Genomic DNA, 27,592 nt, shown 5'->3' on the forward strand with positions numbered 1-27,592 from the left:
TGGTCAAAAGAAAATCATATGATGGTTACCTCAGACAATGCTTCAACTTCAGCAACCCAATTTCCAAATGCAAACAGAGGAGATTCCCAAATGCTTTAAGAAGGAAATGTGGGTGCAGGAGGCATGGGTGAGATTCCACCTTGTTTATTTATGCTTTTATAAGGACACTGAGAATAATAATAAAACAGGATAGGAAAGAGAAAAATTGTGCTCCAGCACAGAGATGGGTGGGTATAACCTCCTCACTCTTTCCTTGTCTTTGATCTTAGGAAAAGCTCACTCTCTCTTGTTCACTCTCTCTTTAAGGAACAAAAATAAACTGTCTCCTGAGTAATAAAGTCACGACAGTTGCCAGTAAAAATTGGTTAAGGTCATCACTTCTGAAGGTCAAACAAGTTTGAGACAAGCTGTCATGTGGGATCACCATTCAGCACATTTAGTTAAATGGGTAAAAATAATAAAAATAATGACAGTAGTAGAGTTATCGTAAAAAAAAAAAAGCACAGAAGGCAGAGTAAATGAGAGAACCAGATGTCTTGAAAGAATGCTGGGAAACACTTAAGAGAAAGATTTCTCCCACCCCAAACAAAAGCTTCCCCAAGGATCTTTTGAGACTTGCTGTCAGTATCTGATGTCGACGCAACATCGTATATCTTTTTGGTGTTTTGTTGTGCAGTTTTCTTATTTATTTATTTTATTTGAACAAAGAAGACACAATAGAGAAAACTTTTCTTTTAAAGGATGGCAATTCGAGTTGACCCCAAAGTGAGCATTTCCCCAGGTCCCTTGCGCTTCTGCCTTGTCTAAAGATCCAAAAGACACTCGAAGTTATATCGCTCCCATGCTGGATTGGAACAGAAAGAGGCCAGCTTCACATTCAGCTTTTCTGAAAATGATACCATGGATTGAAGGGAGAAGAAGATACCACCATTTATCCAGGTTCCAAAGGAAGATCTCCACTCTTTATAAAACAGAGCATGAACAGGTCGAAGCTAAGAGACTGTTAGGAGATGCAAATGAGCTCTCATGGGAGATCTCCACGGCTCCAAAAACAAACTCGGAATCCACACTGTCAGTGCAGCCGGGGTTCTAGGTTATGCCACATCCTCTCACAGGGCGAGGTGGGCAGCCAGGCCTGGGGCTTTTATGATCCGTTTGCGTTTTACAGGCTACAAGCTCAACCACAGAACCAAAAAGTCTCTGTGCCAAGGGATGCTTTAAAACTCCAGTGAGGCCCCCCGCAAGACGCAAGTTCCAAGGATTGCTCGGTGCCAGTGACAATTAGAACAATCTGAAAATGTTCCTCCCAGAAAAATACACTCTTTTCTGTTGTAACAGAGGTGTAAACGCCAGCCAATCTCTTTTGGCACCCAGTACTGTAAGAAGTGCTTTCACCGTGCCACCTCCCGACAAAAACGCCCTCAATGAGCGTCCTCCAAGGACTAGCTTTGAAAAGGGGTTTCGCGTATCAGGTTAATGCATGCACTTGGCACGGCCCAACTTTTGCACCAAAGGCTCTGGGGTATGGGGTGATAAAAGCCAGGTTCTGTTTGTTAACGATAAGGCAATTATTTCTTTGGTACTTCATAGGGGAAAAAAAAAAAAATCTTACAGCAAAGATTCAAACAAGGATCCCTAGGGAGACAACGGAACTCATAGGTTGGAAAAGTTTTTTTGTTATTTTCTTCTTCTTCTTCACAGGAGCAAATAAATGGGCCATTGAGAGCAACAGACCGGCTAAGACGAAGTTACCGACAAACACGCTGGCAGCCAGCTCCCGCCGAAGTCCTCGGTAACTTAGGGAGGGATACAAGAGAGGAGAGGAAGGAGGGACAGAAAAACGACAGACACAAAATGAGAGGAGAGGAAAAAGAGAAAATGAGGAAAGAACAAGGGTGAGGTGAAAGTGAAGAGGCAAGAAAGAGAATGGAGAGGGTGGAGATGAGATAAAAGAAAGGACAGACAGTGCCATTGGCGGTACTTCTCACGCGTCTAGAGGTGGAAGAGGTCCATGAACTTGGATGGGTAAACATTAGATCTTTATTTTCACTGCCCCCAACCTAAATTTAGCAGTTCCTTCCATTTTAAATGTAGACAATAAGCCCCAACGGTATTATAGACCCACAGGATTCCCTGGACCATCAGTGGGCTCCATGGTTAAAAAACAAAGTGGCGGAGGGGGGCGCAGTTTAGAACTCCAGAATTCTGGGAAGGTATTAGGCATCCTCCCCCTTTGCAGGCATAATAGTTCAGAGGAGAGGTGGGCAAAATTTTCAGTTTGGAAAGGAGAGTCTTTCATTTACTCCCTGGGTCGAGTTGTCTGCCTTTAGGCCAAGGTTTCCGAACCTCGCCTGAACTCTCTAACGTGCGACAAGTTTAGGCTTCAGATGCCAGGGAGCTTTCAGAAGTTTTTCTCAAGGTCATCACATCTGAGTAACAGCTGAGAGCTAGTTCCACAGTTTTGCAGGTCAGATCCAACATGACAATTTTTTTTTTTCTGACACAGTTTTGCCCAGCTGGTTCCCGCTAAGCTCTGTAAAACTCGAAAAAATGGTAGGCTGTGACTTCCCCAAGAAGCATGTCACTGACGCCTCGTTTTTAGTTTCCTACTAGGGGAAAAAAAAATGCTGAAGAGATCAAGATAGTCTACAGATGGAATGGGTCTCAAAACAACTGGCCTTCTGCTCAACCCTTGACATCACAGAATCCTGCTGTCAGGATAGGCTACCATCCAAAAGTCAGTGGGCCATTGGCCCCATGACCTATGGGGTAACGACTAGTTAAGGCCTCTGTGGATGCCTTAACTATAGAGCAGCTGGGGAGCAGCTGAGCCCATGCCCTTGGAAATTCCCACCTAGTAGTCCAGTATCACAGGTCGGACTGTCCCAAGGGATAGAAATCATGCAAACTCACCGACTTGCTCTCTCTGCTCTAGTCTGCCAGTACTTAGGTTTACTGCAGAACCTGGGCTCTGTGGTAGAAGTTTCTAAGCTAAAGCATCCCCACGCTCACCAAGCAAGGAGACCTTACACCTTGACTTGGGGCTTCCTTGGTGCTGCATTAGGTTGGAAATTCTCAGAATAGGCGTCACACTCAAACCACCTACCTGATCGGGGTTAAGAAAGGAGGAGAACGTTCTCAGCGAAGAGCCAGTTTTGAAAATTTTCAAGCACTTTTCTCATCTAAAATTTCAAGCACTTTTCTCATCTAAAGAGGGGAGTGTTTTAAAGGACAGGGCAGGGCTTCTCAAAGAGAAGCCCACAGCTCCACTTCCTCTTTAGCGAAAGAATGTTTCTACCTGACAAGGAAGAGCTGGGGCGGGGGCGCTGGGCTCCACGTGAGTCACGCCCATGTGTAGGTGGTGGCGGCCATCAGGGGTCAGAAGTTCAGGCAGAGGGAGGAGAAAGATGCTAAAGGAGATGGGCCCCAACCCAAACCATACACAGGATAGGCTTATGTCAATGTCTGGTTTATTTGCCTCCAGTCGCAGTGATGGGAATTAGACAATTGCTTTAAAAACTCAGAAGCCACCGTAAAAATAGAAAATTATTGCTTCCTGTCATGACCAAATATTAAACACAGTGCACACCTAATGACTCTATCCCTCCCCAGGGAAGGAGCTTTACGAACAATAAAATCCCAGCAGACTGGCACGGTTTGGGTTTGGAAGTCTCATTATGGGCTCACTGATCCAACACAATTTACAAGCTCAGTGGACTCCACTCGAAGTGAAAACCACCAAGCCACAGTTATAAACGGAACACCTACAGTAAAACCAGCATTTCACTCTTCATCAGGGAAGGAAAAGGGGGAAGGAAGGATCAGAAAGAAAGGCATTAGGGACAAGTTGCTCACGGCAATCGTTCTGACCACCTGCGTTGGAATCAAGTTCAGACCCACCACTAGAAAGCAACGCAGGGACTTCCCTGGCGGTCCAGTGGTTAGGACTCCACGCTTTCACTGCTGAGGGCTCGGGTTTGATCCCCGGTCGGGGAAATAAGATCCCACAAGCGGCGCGGCTCAGCCACAAAAAAAAAAAAGCGCAAGGCAGGCGGGGAGAAAGCAAGGGAGACCCTAAAGGTGAAGGCAGAAAGGAAAAAGAACGTGAACAAAGGTGAAAGAGGTAGACGGGGACAAGGGTGGGGCGCGAGAGAAGCAGAAGAGGAATTTTTAAATCTGCTGCCCCTTTTTCTACACAGGCTGACTCGACATGACATCAAATTTTCAAAGTTAGATTTTTTTTTTTAAGTTCACTAAATTACACAGATAGATGTCTACATGATGGTTATACTTCATCTTGCGACTCAACATCTGGATGATAAAATGCATGAGCCAGTCTACGCTGACTTGGGCAAGCACCAAGTGGACCGCTTGCGTTAAACCGAAGGAAAGTCTGGCTCTTGTTCAAACGTCAGCCCAGACCAAGTCGGGAGAGAGGAGCTTCCCTTTTACCTTTAACTTCATGCAATTTATCACTTGAGCCTAAACAATCCCACATGTGTGAAGCATTGAAGACAGAGACTCGGGGAAAGACCGAACAAAGGCTTTCAGGAAAGGCAGAGAGTGAACAGGAGACGCTGGACGGTGGACTCGAAGCAAAAGCAATGCCGGGGAGGCGACAAGTCCATAAAACAGGGACTAGATGGGACATGAGCCCAAGGCACTGAGAGGTGACAAAAGAGAGAGAAGAAACAGAACACGGGGCTGCGGGGGAGAAACTGGCAACGACAAGGGGCCCCCAAAATGCTGCTGGTTCCCAGTAAAGCTTCCTGCTCACCTCTCAGCCTCCAAACTGAATCTCCTAAGTGTGAATCAACTTCCACACGGACATGTGGGGCAAAGGTGATAAGCCCCAGGTGGAGACAGAAAACACACTACCAGGAGGGACCATACACGTGCTGGTTGGCCCTGGGGCCAGTTGGGGCTCCGAGCTCCTTCACGCATCTCTCTCACCTTCCCAGCACCGTAAGGCAGCCCTGCCTTCCCTATTCTTCAGATAAGAAACTGGGATTCAGGCAGCGTTGCCGGATAAGATACAGGACGCCCAAGTGATTTTGAATTTCAGACAAACGAGGAATACTTTTTCAGTGTAAGTATATTGCATGAGAAAGGCTCATACTTCTCAGTATTTGTTGTTCTTCTGAAATTCAAATTTAACTGGGACTTATGTATACTAAAAAGAAAACTCATTCGTGTTTATCTGATATTTAAATTTAACTGGGCATTTTATATTTTTATGCGCTAAATCTGGCAACTCCAGATTCAGTGAGAGGGAGGAATGAGTGAATGGGTGAATGCATGAATGGCAAAAGGGTGGTCAAACCCAGGTCTGAGATTATTCTACAGTCATTATCGTACGACAGGAATAATAGTCACTTCAAACACTCGACCCACGGGTCATGAATCTATGTCCTCCGTACAACCTCACCTCTTCTGGAGTAAGAAAAAACCTTTTGCACAGAAGAAACTGGCTCCGTACAAACTGACTACTGAAGTCAACTAAAATGCCATCAGTCTGACCCCTGACTTGGAAGGGGATGAGTCCTCCGAAGCTCAGTCTGGTTAGAAGCTTTGCAGGACGGCAGCAGTGTATCGACGTGAATGCCATAGCTTTTCCCGCCCGCTCCCTCAGCTTTCATAGACCATCCCAGCTTTGTCTTGGGAGCTAGAGATCCTGTCTCTAATCCCAACTGAGTCTTTGACCTGCTTGTTACACAGCCCCTGGAGTAGTTGCTCTTCAAGTGGGTTTTCTCATCTGAAATGGGATGACAGAGCCAGTACCTAGCCATAATGAGTCATGTGCTTAGCTTTAAATCAATCATGAAAATATCCTGTGCAATCGTGCAAATTGGACCCAAAGCCAACAACAAAAAAATAGGCTCATTCTTGGTCTCCATGGCGACCCATCTCAGAGGTTTTATTGAAGGGGCTACGTATAACAGCATTCAGAGGGGCAGTGACCCTAAGCGTTCCACCATTTTGCAAGTTCTCTTTTTTTAAAAGTCCCATCATCTTATGGACCTTAAAAAAAAATGGAGGTGTTAACCCCAAAGTGTTGGCCTGAATCCAATGGTTCCACCCCTCCAAAGTCTTCCATTCCTGCCATTATTTCAGTGGGACTAGGAATTTCTCCCTTACTTCCTTCTCGAAAGCTCCTGTTACACGGGAGCAGCTGCAGTGTTTCTCACCAGCTCTGGCTCCTTGGTGGTCTTGAGGGGGCTGAAAGGTTAAGATTAGAGCAGAACTTTTCTGGAGGACAATCATTTAATTAATTACCTGGTCCAGACTGATGAGATGCTGACTCCCTATAGACTTGGGTCTTGGCTGCCTAACATGCTTTGGGCATCTTGTCACTCAACACCTTTCCTTTCTGATCAAATACCTCCTCCAATGCAACTCTAGGTCACTGTGCAGCACAGAACAGAGTCACAAAAGGAACAACTTTTACAAGATTTCAGTCAATAGATAATCTAGTCAAGCCCTAGTGGGTAATCCTTAAATCTGCATATCATCTGCGGATAACGACCTTGTCAGCTCCTTGGGATATGTGTCCTATTTTCCAGCCATTTGGTCTGGTAGCCTCTTGGCTGGGTCAAAAATAGACCCAGAAGAACTTATCCAGCCCTGTTTGCTCAAACAGAAAGGGAGAGAAAAGAACTGGAAGTTCTAGAAAGTTCTCTCTGGGTAAGCATGTAGTCTTATCTTTCCTAGGTTCCGGGGCCTTTGTTCCCCTGAAAGCCAGATAGACAACTTTGGAAACAGATACCTTTCTTATAGACAAATATCTATTTCTTATTTCCAGCACAGCACCATTTCAGAGTACTTTTCTTCCACTTCTGGACTCATCTACTTCCTGGCAAACCTGCCATTTAATCAACATCACACAATTTTATGAGGAAGAAGCTGGAAGTTGAAGTGGACCATTATCTGTCCTGAACAACCCCCTACATCCAGCTGGCCCTCTGACTTTCAATGGGCATTGATCCAGGGGAGCTGCACAAGTACTTTGAATGAGAGGATGCTAGTAAAGGTGAACTGGTTTTGGTCTTTCTCCCTCTTTTCTAAAGAATTACTTATAGATGGTTCAGGTCTGGCCTCCGAGTTTCTGCTTTCTCACAAACATCCAGGCTACTGAAAAATTCACAGATTGCCAGATGGTGCAACAGCAGTTCTTTGCAAAGGATCTGAGCTTTCCAGTGAACAAAGGACGCATACTCATGGGGACGAGTGGCAACACCAGCAGAAGCTTTGGAGTGGTGGGTATATTGGGGGAGGGGAAGTGGGGTGTGGAGAGGTGAGAAAATGGACCTTTCACCTCCGTGACTGGTATCTGGCAAGGAAAAAACTGATTCCCAGCTGCTGCTGGTGGAAGAAGGCTCACATGTCCAGAAGAAGTTGAAAGAAACAAAATCAGAAACCGAAACATTTTATTTCACAAAATTTGAAGCCTGTGCCCATCTTCCCAATCCCTGATGGTATAGGGTGATGGAAATAATGCCCAAGCTTTGGCAGGTAAACCCATATATTCCCAAAGAGCCACGAAAAGAAACGCATTTGTGAACTATCGTAACGTCTTCCGAATAGGTTACCCTACATTCATCTCATTGTACTACTCAGAATCCTTTGATATCTTCCCACTGCTAACACAACAATGTCAACACACTTTTGTAAAGGCATATAAAGCCTTCGGAAATCTGGGCCCAAAGAATCTTTCCAACCTCTCCTACTGTCCCCCTTTACACATATCCGTGCACCTCTAAAATAACCAGCAGATTTAAGGAATTCTTTCCCTTCCACATGCCTTTTCCTGCATGCTTTCCTTCTCCTCGAATGCCCTTTGACCTCACCTGCCTATGTCCACGTTACAGCTCTCACCACATACACCGCTGCCTAGATGAAATTCATCTTCCCACTTTCAGTTCTTCCAGAGTTTTTATCTCTACATCTTTTGTGGCACTTTTCACACTCTGCATTCCATCACAGTTATTTCTGCACATCTTTTGTTTTTTCCATTTGAACTGTAAGCTTCTGATGGGAGAGCTTTGTGTCTACTCAATCTTATTATCCCTAAGAGCACCTTGCAACATCCATGACATGACAGACCCTAGATAAATATTTCCTGAATGATTCATTCTGCCTTACAACCCTAGCGCTCTCTTCCTGGCATTGTTTTGTACCACTCTGCCCCTGGGGGGTAAGATTGCTAAGCAGTTGTCAAATACAGGTACTTACAAGAAAGGTCCTGTATAAACTGGCAAAAGACTCTGTCATCCAAACTCTCTGATGCTTGGCAGTCAGAGATTAATCTGCCAACTAATATTTACTGAGTGTCTGTGGTATCCAAGCCACTGGTTAGACACTGAGAGACACAGGCGAATAATTGCTATGACTTTTTTAACAGCATCTATTCAGTCATGCACTGTAGGGGCACCATACACACGTTAATGATTTAACACAACAACTCAATGGAAGAGGTAGTACTATTAACACCATCACAGAGCTAATGATATTAGAGTCAAGACCTAAGTGACATATGTTGTCTGACATCCAAGAATTACAATATAGTTGGAAATGTAAGGCAAGCCCACATAGGGAAAAAGATAACAATACCCATACATCCTAACGAGAGCGAGTATATGTGACAGTGTCAATGAAAAGACTTTGGCTACAAGAATTGATTTGTTTCAAATGGTAGAATCTAAACAAGGTCTTGAAAAGGGAATCAGATTTATATTGGCAGAGAGTTGGCGGTGGGGATTCCAGGCTGGACTGATGTGTGCAGAGGGAGACGGGGGGCATATTCGAGGTCTGTCTGATGGGACAAACATTTTGATTCCATGTTGATTCTTAGAGAAAGAAATGATGGGACTAGAAAGTTGAAACCTGTCTACCATTCACTCACCTAGTCTTCAAAGCACTTTCACAGTTTGCAGATGTATTTTTCTCTGTGTGATTATTTAAACTGTCAGCTCCTTGAGCGCAGAACCATGCCTGTGGTATTCCCTGATGGCCTCTCAGTGCCAGGGATTCACGAATATTAGCTTAATAACTGAACAACAGAAAAAATTACTCAATGAATGAATGACGGAGTGAATCCATGTATAGACAACTAGGCTAGCTTGTGTCAAATGCTAAAGTTCTGAAGTCTAGGAAGATTGGTCAGTCTAGTGGAGACAGTATAATTCTTAAAAATTAAACCAATTACAGAAATGAAGATCACAACTTTTCAGTTCTTTAATTAGGAGGAGGAGAATGATTTTCTCAAAGGGAATTTTGTTTCTTGTTTCCCACTTGCCTCAGGTTGTCATCCAATGAAGTCTCAACCCAAAGGGACATTCTTCTGCACCAGAAATTAGGAGAGTCCCTTCTCCTACCTGTATCTCCCCCCACATGGCCAAGAAACAAGCAAAGGTTTTACTAGAAAACGAAGGAAGGAGAACATGAAAGAATGATGTTTTCACTTTGGTTAAATAATCTGAGTTTTTTTAGTGAGAACATCTAAACCTCTCCGAGGGAATGGAATTTTCACTAAAAAAAAAAAAAAAAAAAGCCCAAGGCCAGGATTTTGTAGACTCTTCCCAGCACTGGGCTCCCCTATGCCCAGTAGTCTGTGCAGAGAAGGCACATGTGAATAGCTCCTGTAAATTATTGGTGAGCAAGGATGATGAATGAGCATGCCTGACACCCAAACCCGGGCCTCTGCTACAAGCAGAGAATCTAGAGCTGGAAGGTAATGTAAAGCTCACCCATTAATCCAAAGCACTTCATTTTACAGATAGGGAAACTGAGGCTCAGAGAGGCGGCTCATGACCTCCATGACATTAGACAGCTAGTTAGTGAACGATCTGGGGTCAGAAGTAGGTGTCCTGATCCTAGTTCAGGGCCATTCCTGCTACATCATGTTGTCTCTCTGGGGACCGATATTCCGTCAAACCTGTCACACCGTTGCACGTGACTTGCACAATCTCACAGTTAAATGATACTTCAGAGGCCGGCGATGCCCACCACTTCCCAGAGAACCGATCCTCTCTCTAGTGTTCCCATCAGGAGGTCTTCAAACCATGCTCACCAGGTTTTCCTGTTCCTCAACAGCTCTAAATTCTGGGAAGCTTCTCCTTCTATTACACCAAACCCTTTTTCTCCATAACTTCCACCCGCTGACGACACTCCAATTTCACCACGGAAGCTGGCTTTGTGAACTACCTCCTTAAGACTCATTTCTTCCTCTGTAAAATTAAGACTTTTCTCAACTGTTGAAGATTAGTTAGTGAGCACAAATTGCTTAGCACTGTGCCAAGCATACCATAAGTGCCAGTTAAATGTTAGATAAATGTTGAGTATTGTTCTTATCCATCCTTCTCAGAGACAGAATTCTTCGTTCAGGAGGAGTCACTACTGATATATCTGATTTGTCCATTTCTAGGGAGAGGGAGGGAGTGGTCACAACCGAAAACCAGCCTGAGTGGCCTAGGATGGTAAGAATCCACTGGGCTTTGTGGACATAAATCTGACCTACAGTTCACTACTATCCAAATACTGCTTCTATGCTGAAAGGGACAGTGGGGTTAAAAGCAGAATCTACACCACAAATCAAGAAGAGATCAATACGGAGTTCATTTGATAAATTAAGCAAAAGAAAAACTCCGGTGTTCAGGATTAATGTCACACCCTCTAGCATGCACGGAAGGTCCATAAGGGCTTCACTACCCACAGTTATTCTCTGAAAGCTCCCATTCCACCAATAACACTTTCTGGAGTTAAGCGATACACGGAGAGAGGAATAGGAAGTGTGGTCCAGACAAAAGAGGAACCAAACACTTCTCTGGTAGAACAAGGTAGCTGGTGAGGCAGAGAGAAGCAGGAAGAGGATGTGCCAGATGGCAGGGGGAGGGCAAACGAGAAGCCTGGACCAGAGTGGGGGAAAGCAGCAGGTGAGGATGCCTTCCAAGATGGTAGCAGGAGAAAGCTTCACTAAAAAAAGAAAAAACTCATACTCATTGGGATGGCAACTATAAAAAAAAAAAAACCCACTAAACTAAACAAGAAAATAACAAGTAATTTGGGATGTGGCGAAAATGGAACCTTTGCGCACTGCTGGTGGGAATGTAAAATGGCATCACTGCTATGGACATGGCATGATGGTTCTCTGAACTACCATGTGATCCAGCAGTTCCACTTCTGGCTGTATACCCAAAAGAATTAAAAACAGAGACTCGCAGAGATATTTGTACATCCATATTCATGGCAATATTTTTCACAGTAGCCAAAAGGTTGAAGCAACCCATGTGTCCATTGACAGACAAACAGAACAAAATGTAGTACAACCAGACAATGGAATATTATTCTGCCTTAAAAATGAAGGAAATCTTGATACATGTTGCAACATTAAGGACACTTAAGGATATCATGCTGTGAAATAAACCAGTCAAAGAAGGACAAATACAGTAGCATATGAGGTACCTACAGGAGTCAAATTCATAGAGAAAGTATCAATAGCATGGTGGTTGCCAGGAACTGGGGGGAGGGGGAGATGGGGAGAGAGTTTCCATATGGGAGGATGAAAAGAGTTCTGTAAACAGATGCTGGTGATGGTTGCACAGCAAGGCGAATGTACTTAATACCTCTAAACTGTACGCTTAAAAATGTTTAAGATAGTCAATTTATGTTATATATATATTACCACAATTGAAAAAAAATTTGTTTTTAAAAGAGAGATAATATCAGGAAAACGCCTTATGGGCAAATAAATACCAGGTATTTCTGTGTAAACCTTCTGAATGAAGATCATTCTGACGCTTGTCTGGCTTCTTGAAAAATAAAATAAAAATTACAGAAACTTAAAACAGTCCTTCTGGAAGCTGAGCTCATAAATATAGGAGTCCAGGATCCGAAGACAAAAGTCTGGGATATTTTGCATGTGAGAAACAGGTTGGAACTGCCCTTTGACAGAAAATATCATCCTCGTGTGCACATGGGCAGGGACAGCCTACAAAGATTCAGAAAGAACTCTTGTCCCCTCCTCCCATCTGACTTTTCATGGGGCTGCAAGAACAGGAACGGTGAAGACTCGTTTTCCTTCTCCCAAGTCTGTGAGATTGTCCCTAAAATCCTCTTCCCACGGACCACCAAAGTCTCCTGAGCCCAGAGATGCGGTAGCTGTTCAGAAGAAGTTTCAGAGAGAAAAGAGAGTCTAAAGAAAGCACAGCCCATGAAAAACAAGGTTGAATTAGGGCTTCCTTCTGAAACCACCAACGTAAATCCGTTTGAGCCCTTTTATTTTTATTTATTTATTTTTTCGGTACGCGGGCCTCTCACTGCTGTGGCCTCTCCCGTTGCGGAGCACAGGCTCCGGACGCGCAGGCCCAGCGGCCATGGCTCACGGGCCCAGCCGCTCCGCGGCATGTGGGATCCTCCCGGACCGGGGCACGAACCCGCGTCCCCTGCATCGGCAGGCGGACTCTCAACCACTGCGCCACCAGGGAAGCCCCGAGCCCTTTTATTTTTATTTACCACACAGAGGTCTTTATGCACAAGGTGTAGGCTGAAGACCTCGGTATGGATTATGTTTTCATTGTTGCTTTTGTTCTGTTCTGTTTTGTTGAGTTTTCTTCAGGTAGGAACTTTGAATTTTTACACTCAAGATGAATAAACCCTACTGCCGCTCTGGGCGCGCATCTCTGCACAGAAGGAAGGCTCTGCTGGAGGCCCCTGATTCAGCAGCAAGTCCTGCTGGGCTGTGTGTTGGCCTGGGTTTTTGGAGAGGGGTGTGGCTGCCCAAGAATTCACAAAAGCATGCCGAAAAGACAATTGAAAATAAAAGTTAAATTTATGTTTCTAGAGAGATTAAGGCAGGGAGTCATTTAGACGGGGAAAAAATATTCCCAGTCTGGGGCTAAGTCTTAGGAAATGGAGAACTCAGTCTCTGATGGGACGCCCTATTGTACAATCCAGTGATTTTCAATTAAGGGTCCACGAGGTTGTGAAAGCTCTTTTTCATATTTCAAACAGCCTATTGGCGATGGAATGTCTGCCCAAGACATGGCCACGTGGGCTAAATGAAAAGTCAAGTTGCTTCGTGTTTAAGCTGGCAGTCCGTCAAGTTAGTGTGGTAACACTGGTGGTTCTGGCCCAGATCAGAAACTCTGACTGGTCATTGATGAGGTCAAGGGCATTTCTTTTTTTTTAGTTTTCAATTATTTCTCTCTTTTTTGGCTGCGGCGTGTGGCGTGTGGGATCTTAGTTCAGTTCCCCAACCAGGGATCGAACCCCTGCCCCCTGCAGTGGAAGCGCAGAGCCTTAACCATCCTGACCGCCAGGGAAGTCCCGAGATCAAGGGCATTTCTGGAATGAGATTTTTTTCCTTCCCATTCTGTTGTACGTCTTCAGTTAATAAAAATGAAATTACAGCTGGATTATTACTTGTTAATTGCAGCTTGGCAGGCAAAATCTTGCAGAACCTGGCTCACCAAAGGAAAAAATAAGAGGGATCCCTGGCGGTGAATATTTGGGAACCACTTTTGATCCGCCCCTTCCCCTCCCCCGGACATACACAATTCCAAGGGAATAAACAGGCTTCCCTGGAGCCAGAGTGGAACATGCCTATTGCGTGAGAAAACTCAAAGAGAGACAGTGTAAATTAACTGCATCTGGTTAGATGGAGCGAGTAGGGGGAGGAGATAATTAGTTGGCGTTATAGGAACAAGGGCAAAGAAGAGAGTTACATATTTACTCAGAGGAAATCCAAAACAGACTACTTAGCACCCGTTTGGTGCTCATGGGTCATCTCAACATCTCTAAGCCGGCAGGTGTTGAACCCAGGGACCAGAGGCACCGCTCAAGCCCTGGAGGACACAACACACCCATCCCACCTCCGGCAAATGGAACCCTGCCTTCAATCCCCTTTCCCTTCCACACATGAAGGGAAGAAGGCAAAGGAATGCCCAAAAGACAGGAGCAAGAAGCAAGATTCCGGTGAAGAAACAAGCAGTGTCTTCAAACAAGATCCCTACAACGAGGAAGCCGAACCAACGCCTCTGTTTATAATAAGATGAGTTCTCTAAAAATTTGATCCGGGTCAATTTATAGCACCCTTTGGTATGTATGTTTCCATGTGCAGATGCACAACATTTCGGAAGTAACACATATTTCAAGTGATGCAGAGACATCGCTGGGCTGTTTTATGGTGCACAGGCTAGTAAAAATAAATGCCACGGTCACATAAAGCTCCTTAAGACGCAGCTAAAGTACAATTTCCACCTTCCCAGAAGAATTTAAAGCATTCTAGCACAAACAATGAAGGTACACAACCTGAGAATCTTTCCTCTCCATAGATGCCGAAAACCTACGTACATGAACGTGTGTATTACGTATAGCATGTTCGGCTCTCTCCCCGAGTTCAGGTTCTACATAGTTTCTGAGAGAAAGAACTGCTACTAGGTGCAGAGCCTTCAGGATGTGTGCTTATGAGATGTGAGGTGCAGGTGAGCATTTACGGGTTTGTAAACATTTCTACAGCTGGTTTATGGGTTGTTGATTACAGGAAAAGATGTAACAACCATGAGGTTAGAGTACCCTCTTGAAAGAGGAGCTAAAGTGAGTTTAAAAAAAAAAAAGACTAGATGAAGATTAGTGAGCTCAGTGGACACGCTGGAAAGGACGGCCTCCGTGTCTAGGCTGCCCTCATGGGCTCCATATTCCCCAGGGGATCCAAGTGCATCCTAGGAAGTTGGGAAATCATGTCAAGTGTGATCACATAAATTGGGACAGAGAGTGCTGGGAGGAAAAGTTTGTGGCAGTGAGAGGATCACAGGCCAGAAGTAAGGACAGCTGTGTTCTAGGGCCAACTCTGCTCCAACCAGCTGGGCAACCGCGGGCAAGTCGTGTCACTGTTCCCGAGTTCAGTGTTTTCACCGATCAAGTGAGAAAGACAGCTGGCCCCCAAGAGTTCTTACAACTCATTAATTTTAAGCTTCTGTGCGCTTTCAGAAAAACTAAAAAAATTCCAGAGCTCCGTAAATTGATGTCACCTGAACCCCCTAAGACCGGCAGCATATACATCCAGCAAACATTCTCTATTTGTCTATCATCATCCTGCAAAGATCTCCGAGAATACTGCAAAACTGCCATGGATATTTTAGCTACCTTCTGAAACCTACAGCAACAGGCCATACCCTCCAGGTATACCCTTCATGATACTATTGAACAGAGATGTTGAGTGCTTTGTCCAAGGTCAGAAGCTAGGACAGGATCAGAATTCCAGCCTCTTCATTCCTAGGGTTATGCTATACTTTCCACGAAGAAAGCAGGCTGACTTTCTGGGAAGAATGCCAGAGGTTCCATTCTCCCAACTGAGAATTCATTGGAATATTGGAATAACAACTTTGGAGACTGTGGTCTCTCCAATCCATTTCAGGACCTGTCTAGAAACACAAAAACCCAGAGAAAGAAGCAAGAGGGAATTATTCTGTTTTTTAACGAAAGAAAAAAAAATTAGGGGTGGGAATATGGGATTTCTTAAAAATTACATGATTGCTGGAAGTTAAATTGGTATTCCTTCATTGGTTTGTAAGTTCTGTTTCCAATCACAAAAACATACAGCTGAGGATGCCGAAATCACATTTCAATGAATTAGCATCTTGTCCCAAAGAATCTTTCCCACTCTGAACAAAACATAGAACCCAGAATGCAACCCTCTATGGTAGAAAGGAATCTCCCTCAGTGCAACAGAGAGCTTGTCATCATCCTCTAAACCATAATCTAATTTGACAGTCTTCAAGCCCAACAGCACAATCACGGAGAATGATAAGAAAGTTACTGCGTAACTTGGGATATACTGCCTCTTCTAGGAAACTGATTGAGACCCTATCCTGCCAGATGGGAGAGATGTCATCCTTTACCATCTTTTACCATCCACACACGTCTTATTAGGCTTAAGTCAGTGCACCTGGAAAATAATCCCATCATAGATTTAGAGACATATGTTCAAAAAGGAAGGTTCTGACTTCTTCCAAGAAAGGCCAACCAAAACAAGAAAACACATGTTGGACCAGCTCCAAGCCTTGAAGATAAAATGAAACCAACCTTACGGCAAAGCCCAGTGATCCACACTCAGAGTTGAGATTCTAAAGGAAAGAAACCAGAAACAGTTTTTTTTAAATCACTTTTTCCCCCTACCTGTCGATGATGACAGGGTCTGAAGGAGTCTCATTTCGGTTGCCACAACTTTTCTTTTCGCAACATCGACTGTAGATTGGGGAGGGGCCAAAAGAGTAAGAGAAATGCGTTAAAATCAAGAAAACACAATGAGCATACAATGTAAGAACATTCACAAAAACGGGTACGTCCTAGGGAACTGCTCAACTATCAGCTGCTTAAGCATGAATGTATGGCCATGTTCGAAAGCAACGCTAAACTTGAAACCCAGACTCTTCATTCAAATTCTGCCTCTACGACTTATAAACTGGATCATTCTCAGAAAATCACAACTTTTCTGAGAGCTATATTTATAATTTGAATGATGGACAATTGGATTTTAAGATCCAGAACGTCACCTCCAGCTCCGTGATGAATGATTTTATTATTGTATTTCTTATCATATATTTTTAGATCTTTGTGTCTTAACAAATACTTGAAGGAACAGGGGAGAGGAAAATGTATGAAAAAGACCCCAAGTAGCTGCCTGGATTACTATAAACCTTAGTTATATAATATCTTTCTTCAGAGAACTCAGTGTACTTTGTAACCATTTATTCATTCATTCATTTCCATTATTTTCTAAAGATGAAGAAAGAAGACAGGAACTATGGTGTGCCTTGTCAAATAGGGGAAAAAATGAGGCAGAGAGATGTAAAGTGATATCTCCAATAATTTTCAACAAGTCCAGAACAGAAATGGGACTCGGCACAGAAGCCCCATCCTGCAAACTCTGCGTCCCAAGACTTCCACTGGCAAAGTGCTGGGTTTCAGGTAGATACCCGCGAAATGCTTACGGAATCATCTGAGAGGAAGAGAGAAAGAGGGGGCCCTAGAGCAAATACAACAGATGGGAAGGGCTCCGTAGGACCTAAAGAGAACAAATATGAAAAGGGCAAGGGAGGCTGGGTGGCTGGAAGCACTGGAAAATCACATCCCTGTGTTGCCTGTCTGCTGCTTGTCAGGACCACAAGACTTCTAAATACCTCTCGGCTCATCCAAACATGTGGTCCACCATGGATAGGAGCTGGTGAAGGATGTAGCCTTGACATGGCTTATAAGAAAAGCATTATCATCCACACCAGTTGGAGAATATGTGTCATAAATGTTAGCAATAACCAAATTTATGTAAGTGTTGCCCTTCCCGTGATAGTTTCTGTATAGTTTAAGATCGATGCAGCACGATAGAAGGACCGGTAAAGTGGGAATCGGGGCTCTGGCGTCTAACCCAACTTTGTCACTAACCAGTTGCATGGATTTAGTCAAATCTCTTTCGCCCCGCTGGGATTTGCCTTGCTTATCTATAAAATTAAAGTGTTGAACTAGATTACCTCCAGAGTCTCTTTTAGGTTTGAGAAGGGCACAGGTTATGAGATTCCCTGAGCATCCTTCGATTCCAAAGTGGTGAGAGATTAGGGAAAAGACAAAGTCACTGTGACAGCAGGGACCCAAAGGCCTAACACCATCCCAGTCTTAGATTTGCTCTCTGGTTCTGCGCAGTGCACTTGCCCTCTCTGATCCTCTACAGAATTACCAACAAACAGACAGATATTTTTTAAAAATTTTAAGTCCATCTCTCTCATGCAGGGATGTGTGGATTATTCAGTGAACGATTCTACCATTCTCAAAAAGTTAAAAATCCTTGAGAGATGCTAAAAAAACCTTTCAGCCAATGGGCACAATGAGGTTGTAAGACATTCAATCAAGTTAGTAAGAAGTAAAAGAAAAATTGTCTCAAGTTTTTTAAATACCAGAGTTCGCCACTGGGACGCGGAAATAAGTTTGTGTTTGAAATTATATTAGGTCTTAACTTTTAAAATTTCCATCTCAAGATTAACACCAATAAAAATTCTGACCGGCTGCTCTCCCAGAACCTTTGTCTCTCTTCCCAACTCCCTACCCCACCCGTTGCTCCTGCCGCCACCATCCCTGTCTCCCCGCTCTCCTGTTTCTATTGCTTAAGTCAGCAGAATAATACCTTTGCAACTCAGGCAAACCTTTCTTCTTAGCAAGACAATTTCAAAAAGCCCTATACATGCTAGTTATCTGAAGACCTTCTAACTAGACTCCTCTTTGACATCACCAGCATGTCAACCTAACCCAAATCTGTGTGCGATTCTAAGTACAATTTAATTACAAGAGAGCACTCTCAGGATGTGGCAATCTATTTAGCTTGAGAAGGAATGATTCTAAGGAGGCCGAGTAAGTTTGCAAAATTGCTCAGCTGAATTCAGCTGCTTTCCATGGGGACTTTCTCTGGAGGAAAAGAAAAACAGATAAAAATGTAAGCCTGGTGCCAGTGTAATACAATGTGGGGAATCAACTCAGGGAAGGAAATGATACTCCAAGAAAAATGCAGAGAAACTTTAGGACCCAATCTTCCATTTTCGAACAGTAACATATTTAAGTATAATCTCTAACTTTCACACCCAGAAAAGATGTAGCAGACACTTGGCTGTCGGACTATAATAGTGAAGGAATAAAAATTATAGGAGTGGACTGTATTCACCCCATCTGAGCTCTTCGTAAAATTTCTCTTGGTTAGCCAAAGCTAATTCTTTTTTTCTTTCTTTCTTTCTATTTTAAAAAGAAAGGTCTCATCAAGATGTCCTAGTTATTCTTTATTTCATTTCTTAAATGACATTCCGTCCTCAAGCCAGCAATAGTAACATAAGCAAAGGGAAATGGAGAGTAGAAGACATTCATGAACCCACATTCCCCAAACAATCGCTCTGGGATCAGGATGTGGGGAGGTGACATGAAGAACCGGGTCCCTGAATTACTCAGATAATAAGCTCAAATCGCCCTTCCTTTGCTATAGAGACAAAGCCTGAGTGACCAACTTCAGGTTCAGCTACTTTCGTGAAAAGGCTTTTTAGGGTTATTTTCTATCAAGCCATTCTCCAAGTCTGAAAGTATTTTTAAAACCTGAACAAGACGAAAAAATAGGAAAAGATGGGAAACAAAGAAAGAGAAGAGGCAACTGAATTTGGCACTAGGTTAAGGTTGTGTCCCTAACTACCACGGGGAGGCTCAGAAGTACTCTTTTTTCCCTAATGAATGAAAATGAAAGCTCTTCGTTTGGCTTAGTTTGACATATTTTATTCTGGTCCTTATTTGGAGAACCTTTTACCTGAAATACTCTCAGTTTGCTTACAGGCCTCTTCCACCCTCCCTGTCTCCTCGTGGGGGTCTTTGGAGAGGGAAAGAGAAAAAAAGCAAGCCAGTTGGGGATGGGAGGTGGGAAATATGAGAAATTTTCTCCCAATCCTGAATCTTACCTGCACTTTTCAGAAAGGGATCAAGATGGGGGATATGCAAAGGAAAAAAGCCCCAGCCCTGGACACAGGGTGTCCAGTCAGCCAAACTCCTGCTCGAGACCAGCCAGTGTGCCCTTTCTCCTCGAAAATCGTTTTTAAAATTCAACCCTCAACTTTCAAAAATCTGTCTCTAATTTCAAACTCAAATAAGCACACAGCATGGTGGCTTTTGTTTTGTTTTCTTCTCCCCAACTCCTCCCTGCGATTGCATAACAAAAGTGTCTAAATTCACACCATCTGGCCGATAAAGACACTGGCCTCACTGCCCGGCTGGCCCATCTGATTAGGGCCCCGTCTAGCCTGCGCCTTGTGGCGAAAAGTCACAGCTGTGGGGTTTGCTCGCGCTCAATACAACTCTGTTATTAGCCAGCTGTAGGCCTTGAGACGACTTCTGTTCAAATTATAATATCTTTTAACCCTCTGAGCATTGAGGGCACAGGGGTGGCTGGCAGCGACATAACAACTAGACTTCTCCTTGCTAATAAACGGCAAAATGAACTAAAGCAGGGACGAGGGGAGAGGAGACCATTGGGGAAAGGAGAGAAAAGTTATACCTAAAAGAGATTTATTTTGTTGCCGCCTAAAAGCTAAACACCAGTTTATGAGCTTTTTTTTTTTTTTTACTAAAGATTACAGAACACAAAACCATTCAGGAAAATTCCCAGGTATGCCCAAGAACACCTTGCAAATGAAACTAAGTGTGTGCAATACCCACTGAGAAACAGAGCATCTGATTCATCCCTTAATCACTGACTGTGATAACTGACTCTTAAAATGTGAGAGAAGGAACTTTTTTCCCTGAAAAAAGTCAACCAGCTCTGACTGACAGATTGAATGGGAACTTCCCTTTTAGATGCATCCAATACTTGCATCACCCCAGCTCATCCCCCAAAACACACACACACACACACACACACACACACACACACACACATACACACACACTACAGACACAGTACCCATCCCATGGATCATTTATTTACCCACAGTTAATATTTGTTTTAAATTCTAGTTTGGGAAGAAAATAGCAGAGCGTCTTCCCACATCTCAAATGCAGAAAAGTTACAGTACATTAAATTTTTATATTGTATTACTAATGCAGACTAAACTAGAGGCTTTAAAAATTGATGCTGCTACTTAAACAGCATAAAATGAGGAGGATTTGATTGGGCTTAAAAAATAAAAATGTCAGCCTTAACTACAGCTGGATAGGGCATGCAAGTATTATTTAAAGTGATAGGTATAATTCGTCAGACAATGGGCCAGATTTAGGTTTCGTTTTCTTTTCTTTTAAGAAGATAATCTCTCCAAACAAAGACATTTAAAAGTAGAAAGAAGAATTTAAAAAAACAAACCTGCCTTTCACTTAGCCAACCAAATAAAAGTGTTCTATTTAACCTAGGTACTACATGCAAGTTCATCTTGGAATTGTATTTTCTTTCTGAATGTACTTATCAAGGGGCCCTGGGATAACGGTGTAGCCATTTGCTTACCCCATTGTCCCACACCTCACCCAGCTACTCAGGAGAGGAAGCCTCGAGTCCCCTCAGCTGAGGCCACTGGCAGAGTTGAACTTTGCAGTTGGCAAAGTTTGTTTTTCTAATACTTGGTCAAAACCAAAACAAACATGTCTGATTGTTATGGTTTCTTCCTGACTGCATGAGGAGGGAGACGGGGCTGCCGGGAGCTGCCCATAAAACAGTCCAAACTAAATCAGACTGCCTGCAATTACCCAAAGTCTGGAGTTGGAAGACATTCACTGAAGCAACAGTGGAGTAAGGAAGAATTGAGGCTTTCTCTCCAATCAGAGATTTTGGAGGAAGAAAAACGTGCATGGAATAGCATTTAAATTTTTATAATAAAATAACCACCTCTTCCCAGAGTTTCCTTTCTATAGCTTTTCTCCTTTGCTGTGGGATTCCCCCATAACCAGCACGTATCAGACACTCAATAAACATTTATTGAAAGAATGAATAAATGTACGGGTTAATTTTTTTTTTTTAATTTTCTTCTGCTCCAGCAGAAGAAAGGACTCGAAATGGATGGGTCTCAGAAGAGAAGATGGGAAAAGGTGCAGGAATTCGACTTAGACTGCACCTTTCACAACTTGGCCCTCAGAATCCAGCTGTTGCTCCAGACCTCGTACCTCCCCGGTTGGGGTCCTCTCCCCCACTTCCTCCCATCCACAGGTGGCGAACCCGACTGGTCTTTCTAGCCGGTAGTTCCTCCTGACCTAAGAAACTCCCGTGGCTCGGGAAATCTAGGAAAAGCAACTTCCCTGGAGGAAGAAAACGCTTCTGCGGCACAGACAGGTGCCTCAGCTGGGGGGCAAGGGGTAGCGCCCCCAAAGCGGGCCGTTCCATCCCCTGCGGTGGTCGCCCGCCCAAACTGCCAGTCGTTCCAGGACCTTGACTTGGTAACTCCACAAGTGGCCCCTCCTGTGCATCTACCCCTAGCGGGTCGGACCGGCGGGCCTAGGACCGCGACCGACTCAGGGAAAGCCCCCGATCCCAAACTTGACCCGCGGCTGCCCAGCCCCTCCCCGCGCTGCCGCCGACCGCTGGACAGCGGACCTTCCACGGAGCACAGGAAACTCCTGAGACGCCTGGGGGTGGAATCCTGAGCGGTTCTGGGTTTCCTGTTCGACTCCCAACAGATTTGCTCTTAGAATTTGTCTTTTAAGGAGGCAAGCCCGAGCGAGGCCGCCCGCTCCGCGCGCCAGCGCTCGCGAAGGTCAGCGCCCGAGACGCATGCGAGCCAGCGCGCCGGGCGCAGCTCACCTGCCCCGCGCTCCGGCAAAGCCTGCAGGAAAACACGGCTCTTACCTGCACATCACTTCGTGTGTCAGGAGAACTCGGCACATTTCCGGATTCTTATTTTGTCCCTCGTAAGCTATGGGCTGCGAAGGAGGCGGGGGCAGGGTGGGGAGATACGAGGGAGTGGAGGGACAAAGAAAAGGGGACTTAAGAGCAAGCACAAAATCAGGTTTCCTCTCTCTGCCCTCTACTTCCTCGGGAGCGCCCGCTGGCAGCACAGAACCTGAGCTGTGGCCTGCTTAACTCGAGCGAAATAGTAAGAGAAAAGTTTGCCCTGGTGAGGACTTATTTCTTGCAAAAGGGAATATTTGGGGGGGGGGGGGGACTGAATCTCCCAATAATTGTTTCCCCTCTTCATCCCTTTGCTCACCTACTCCCATCTCCAGAGTCTCCCCAGCCAGAAAGACAGGACAATTGGGGAGTGAGAGGGAACATTTATTTTTCCAGAGCAGACAAAGTGTGGGTTTCTGTGGAGGGGCTGTGAAGACTGACCCAGGAAATCGCGGAGGGTAGGGGGAGGTCAGACACAGGCCAGAGGGGGGAGGGGGCAGGACGGAGGGCCCCACCCCCCACCCCCGCGAGAGGAGGGGACAGCCGGGCTCACCTGCTTGGTGACCGAGTCGATGAGCCTTACGTACAGGTCCTGCTCCGTGCGGACACCTGCCGGGGAGGCAGGAGGGCGCGAGGTGAGGGCCGCGGAGCCCCGCCCGGGCATCCCAAACCTGTCCCGCCGTGGGGCCCGGGCCCAAGCGCAGGCGGAGCCGTCCTGGGGGCAAACACCACCCGCCCGCCCCCGCCCCCGGCCCTGAGCGAGCCTCCCGCAGCCCTGCTCTCCCCAGGCCTGGAGCCCGCCTGCCGGTGACCGCGACAAGGTCAACTGCCTTCCTTGAAAAGAGGAAGAAGCGGGCGCCGCGGGCACTCAGGGCGCTCACCGTTGCTGTAGAGGAGCTGTAACTTGTAGTGGGTGCCATTGTTGGTCTTCTCGTTGCCTTGTTCCTGAAAAGACAGAGTCCCTTGCTTTCCGGACCCCGAAAAGGAGAGAGAGGCGGCTTCCCTAACCCACTTCCCACTGCCTTTCTCCCAGTCACCGGGCAGCTTTGAACAGCCCCCTGCCCAGGTCCGGGTCAAAGGGCAGGAGCATCTGCCGCTGTCCAAGCTCCAAAACTTTCCAAGGCTGGCGGTCACTTGACCCTCTCCAACCGTCTGTCCCTCCCCCTTAAAAATGCCCTCAGAAGCGCGACTCCGGAGCTGGGGCCACCGGACACTATGTCCAGGCTGCCTTTAAACAGGCTCCACCCAACCTGTCGGGTTCTGCCTGTCCTGCAGAAAGGTGAAGGGACCTGTCACTTGGAAGAGCAGCATTTGGCCCTGTCCCACCAGGACCGCAGCCTTGGAGCCGCTAGCTCAGGGACCCAGGTCCGGGTTCAAGAAGAACCTTGGGCAGAGCCGGCTCCAAAGCTTGAACGGTGCAGCTGAAGAGACGGAGGCCCAGAGAGCAAGAGACTTTCCTTTCCTCCCACATCACCTTCGTTTGAGATAAAATCCAGCGCCCATACCGGGGCCTGGGCAGGGGCAGGCACTGCCTTGGGAACCAGAGTGGAAGAGAAGGCTGGGGGTGGAGGGGCAAGGCTGGGCTATGGGTTTCAACCTTGTACCTATGTAACCCACCCTGCCGCGCTGGCAGGTGCAAAATAATAATAATAATAAATAACCCGGAGAAGGGCACTGGCGGCTTTGAGTATACGTTTAAACTATGCTCTAGTTGGAAGGACTTTGTTCCGCCGTCAGTCCGTGCCCAGGCTCTGCTAATGATCCAGAAGCCGGGTGCGCAGAGCCACAAGCGCTGCTGCAGCGGGAGGTGCGGGCGGAGAGTTGCCGGCGGGAGAAGCTGCGGGGAAATCGACTGATTTAAGGGCTAGGGGTGAGAAGCCTCGATTTATCATCCCTGCTGATGTGAGCGGAAAAGTGTCGGGAGTGACAGATGGGATCTTTAGTGCTTTGCAAGGAGGTAGTTATTAGGCCGCGAGGGGAAGAGGGGGACCTCCGCTTACTTTGTCGTTCTCCACAAAGTCTACGAAGGCGGTGCGCTCTATCTCCACCGGCTGCCCCTGCCTGTCGTAGAGCGCCAGGACGAAGTGAAAGAAGTTGGATTTCCTCAAGTTGGAAGGAGGCTGTTTCTCAAAGTGGGCCCGGGACAGGGCTACTCCGCTGCGCACGAAGAGACACGGGGGACACCAGACACGGGGAAGGAGAGAAAGACACGAAGTTACCAACGCGCCCACGCAACATCTCAGAGGGTCAAGGGTCCATGTCCCGGTCCAGGCTTCTGAACCCCTCGGGCACTTTTTTCTATTAGGATTAAGAAGCAGGGACTCCTTAGAGGAGTCACAGTGGCCACGGGGGTCGGGTAGCAGGGCCCACGACTCTGGACTTTGCCACCGCCAGCCGTTCCAGCCTCCGGGCATCTCATGCCCAGTAGCTCAATGTCCGGCCTTTAGTGGAGACCAAGGAATCGCGACTGCAGGCCGAAGCCCGGAGGGTTCCCCCGAGACGGCGGCCCAAGTCTTGTCGTTGTGCTGCCCCAATCTTCTTCCTCTTCCCGCCGCCGACCGGGTCAGGATTCGGAGCTGGGCCCGAGGGGTAGGGGACTAAGCGCCTCGTTATTTTTGAACAAGTGACCCTTTTCCTTCATCTTCATTGGAGTGACCTGTCCTGGCACTACTGCCCACAACGCACCACCCCCCAAGCTATCTCGGAGAGGCGGTGGGAGAGAACCCCCTGGGGGCGGATGGGAAGCCCAGAGGCCAAGTCTCGGTCCTACAGGGAAAGGCCTCACCTCCTGCTTCCCTCGCTCTTTTCGGAAGACAGTGGCAGGGCAGAATCCCCCTCGACCAGTACTAGTGATCGAGGACCACCGCGGGCGACATAATACTGAGGACCCCTGCCCTAGAAGCCGAAAAGTTGAGGCAGAGCGCGTCCTCGCCTGGGGCCGAGAGTCTCCCCGCTCTAGCCGCATCTCTGGGCGGCGCCGGACAAACGCGCTGACCGCGAAAGCCGTGTTGGAGGACCCGGCAGGCGCCCTGAAGCGTGTTGAGTATGTGCACACACCTCCCTGCCGACCTGTCGCGGCCGGGAACAAACTGGCCGCCAGATCACATTTAACGGGAGATTCGGGGTCCAGGCGAGCAAGCAGATGGACGGAGCTGCTCCGGGGCGCTGGGGTCGCGGGGCGTCCTGCCCCAGGACGCGAGCACTCTCCCTCTTTTGAAGGGTGTAAAATTTTGACTAGACTCCCCCAACGGACAGCCTGTTCCAACTTTAACAATTACTTGATCTGGGAAAGGAGGAAAGTAGGGGAGGTGTCTTTCAGGAGCTCGGCTAGGGAACTGCGCCGTGGAGACCGGTCTGCGGCGCTGCCTGGTTTCCCTCAGCCTGCAGCCCAGCGAGTCCCCAGACGGCCGCGGAAAGCCGCCGCCACGGCGTGCCATCTGCTGAAGGACACTGGCGCCCCCCGGGCTCGGGCAGGAGGGAGGGAGCCGCCGCCTGCCCCGGTCTCCTAAGCGATGCGACTTTTGCTTCCTCTCCTCCAAGGGTGGCGGCCCGGTTCGCTCTACCCGGGACACCTAGAGTCCTGGCCCGGAAAGGAGTAATTTCTCTGCGTGATGTCGGGACTGCGAGGGGCATGGCCAGGAGAGTGGATAGAGAGGCGTCAGCGCTGGGTAGAAGTCTTGGGGGTAAGGGGGCTGTCTCTCGCAGACAAGGTCGTGGAGATCACAAACCTCAGCGCAATAGTGGTGGTGAGGGAGGGGAAGCGGAATGTCTTCATGGGGTGGCAGCCTAGACAAGGCGTTTACTACGTCAGCAGGAGAATGCTCACAAACAAAGTCAACTTCAGGGACCAGCAAAACTAGAGGCTTGTGATCCCTGCGTTTGCGGTGCGTCTCCTTTCTTCCGTGACTCTTTCTACTGTTACTCCTTCGTCTTTTCTCTTTAGTCTCTTCTCTACCCTCAGCCCCGCCTCTGTGCATCTAGTCCACTGTTTTCTCTCTGCACCCGTACCCTCCAGCCTGCCCTCCTCCCAGGGCACCCGGCCGCTCTGCCTTCCCAGGCAGGCGCTCCGGCCTCTCCTGCTCCTCTAGCCACCATCTGGCCTTGGGCTCTCGGCCTCCAAGAATCGGCCGGCAAGATGCGGGAGGAGAGGCGCTCGTAAGCAGCTGGGCGAAACCCGGGAGTCGCCGGGAAGCCGGCTCTCCTCCAGCGGCCGCCGCTGCCGGCTCCGGTCCTCACGCTCTGCTCCTGGCTGGGCCCGCCTCGCAGAACTAGGGGCTGAGCTAAGAGGCATCAGATACTACTTTGTTATTTTTCCTCCCAAAGAGTAGTCTGTGGGGAAGGAGTGGGGCATACAGGCAGTTCAGAAACTCGAGTATTGGCTGCGGGATAAGTATTCCCCTAACTGCAGCGATCTGCCTGCCGGAGGGCGAGCCCTAGCGCGCGGGGCCAGGGCGACAGATGCGGGGGAGAGAGAGCGAGCGCGAGCAGCGAGGGGGGTGACACACACACACACAGAGAAAGACAGTGAGAGAGAGGGAGCGAACAAGCGAGAGATTGCGAGCATAATCATTGTGCAGCCGTCTCGTTACCTCTGCGCAGCGACATTGGCGTCCACCACGCCGACATTCCGGACCCAGGACCTGACCGAATCCATCTCGGCGCCCAGCGATTTCTCTTTCAGAGCTGGTCCTCTTCCTAAAGTATCTTGGATCCCAAACATTTAAAAAGTCTGATCTACTGTCGCTTTAAAAATGAGTTACAACGCTGTCCTCACTGTTCCCAACGTTGTCACCAAACCGTCTCCTCCAAAGCAATCCAGGAAAAGGGATCAAGTGCCGAAGTTTGAGTCTCTCTGGTGAAAAAAAAATTTAAAAAGATAACCCGTCCTTTGCTTCCACGCGTGAGGTGCGGACTGATGTAGTTAAAGTTTGGGTTATATCCTCCTCAAGTTCAGATCTGCCGCCTCAGGCCCTCCGCCCTAGGTCTCTCGCATCCTTCCAGTGGCAGCGCTGCCTCAAGAAAGTGATCACAATTTTGAAGCATCACCTGTTCTGGGAGAAACAGGAGGAGATTGATGGCTGCCTAATCTCTCCCCTTCCTCCTGGTCCCCCACCCCCACCCCTGCTCCTCCCCACCGCTCCAATTTAGAAAAAAAAAAAATCCCCAACAGGATCAGTTGTGAAAGGAAGGGGAAGACCCGGAGCCGAGAGGAGG

At 47.1% G+C, this 27,592-nt stretch overlaps 1 protein-coding gene across 5 annotated transcripts in view; it reads right to left on the reverse strand.

Annotated features, from left to right (window-relative positions):
* Positions 1-27,219, reverse strand: part of EBF2 (EBF transcription factor 2) — a 191,460-nt gene extending 164,241 nt beyond the window's left edge. For all 5 annotated transcript variants that reach the window (XM_060300045.1, XM_060300042.1, XM_060300046.1 and 2 more), the window contains exons 1-6: positions 26,968-27,219; positions 24,379-24,535; positions 23,260-23,323; positions 22,932-22,987; positions 22,337-22,410; positions 16,174-16,242 (exon numbers count right to left, since the gene is read on the reverse strand). In XM_060300045.1, coding sequence (XP_060156028.1) covers positions 16,174-16,242; positions 22,337-22,410; positions 22,932-22,987; positions 23,260-23,323; positions 24,379-24,535; positions 26,968-27,098 — 551 coding nt within the window. In that variant the 5' untranslated portion in view covers positions 27,099-27,219. The remainder of the gene's footprint in view (positions 1-16,173; positions 16,243-22,336; positions 22,411-22,931; positions 22,988-23,259; positions 23,324-24,378; positions 24,536-26,967) is intronic.
* Positions 27,220-27,592: the final 373 nt, after the last annotated feature.

Source organism: Globicephala melas, chromosome 6 (assembly GCF_963455315.2).
Source record: "Globicephala melas chromosome 6, mGloMel1.2, whole genome shotgun sequence".
Classification (NCBI taxonomy): domain Eukaryota; kingdom Metazoa; phylum Chordata; class Mammalia; order Artiodactyla; family Delphinidae; genus Globicephala; species Globicephala melas.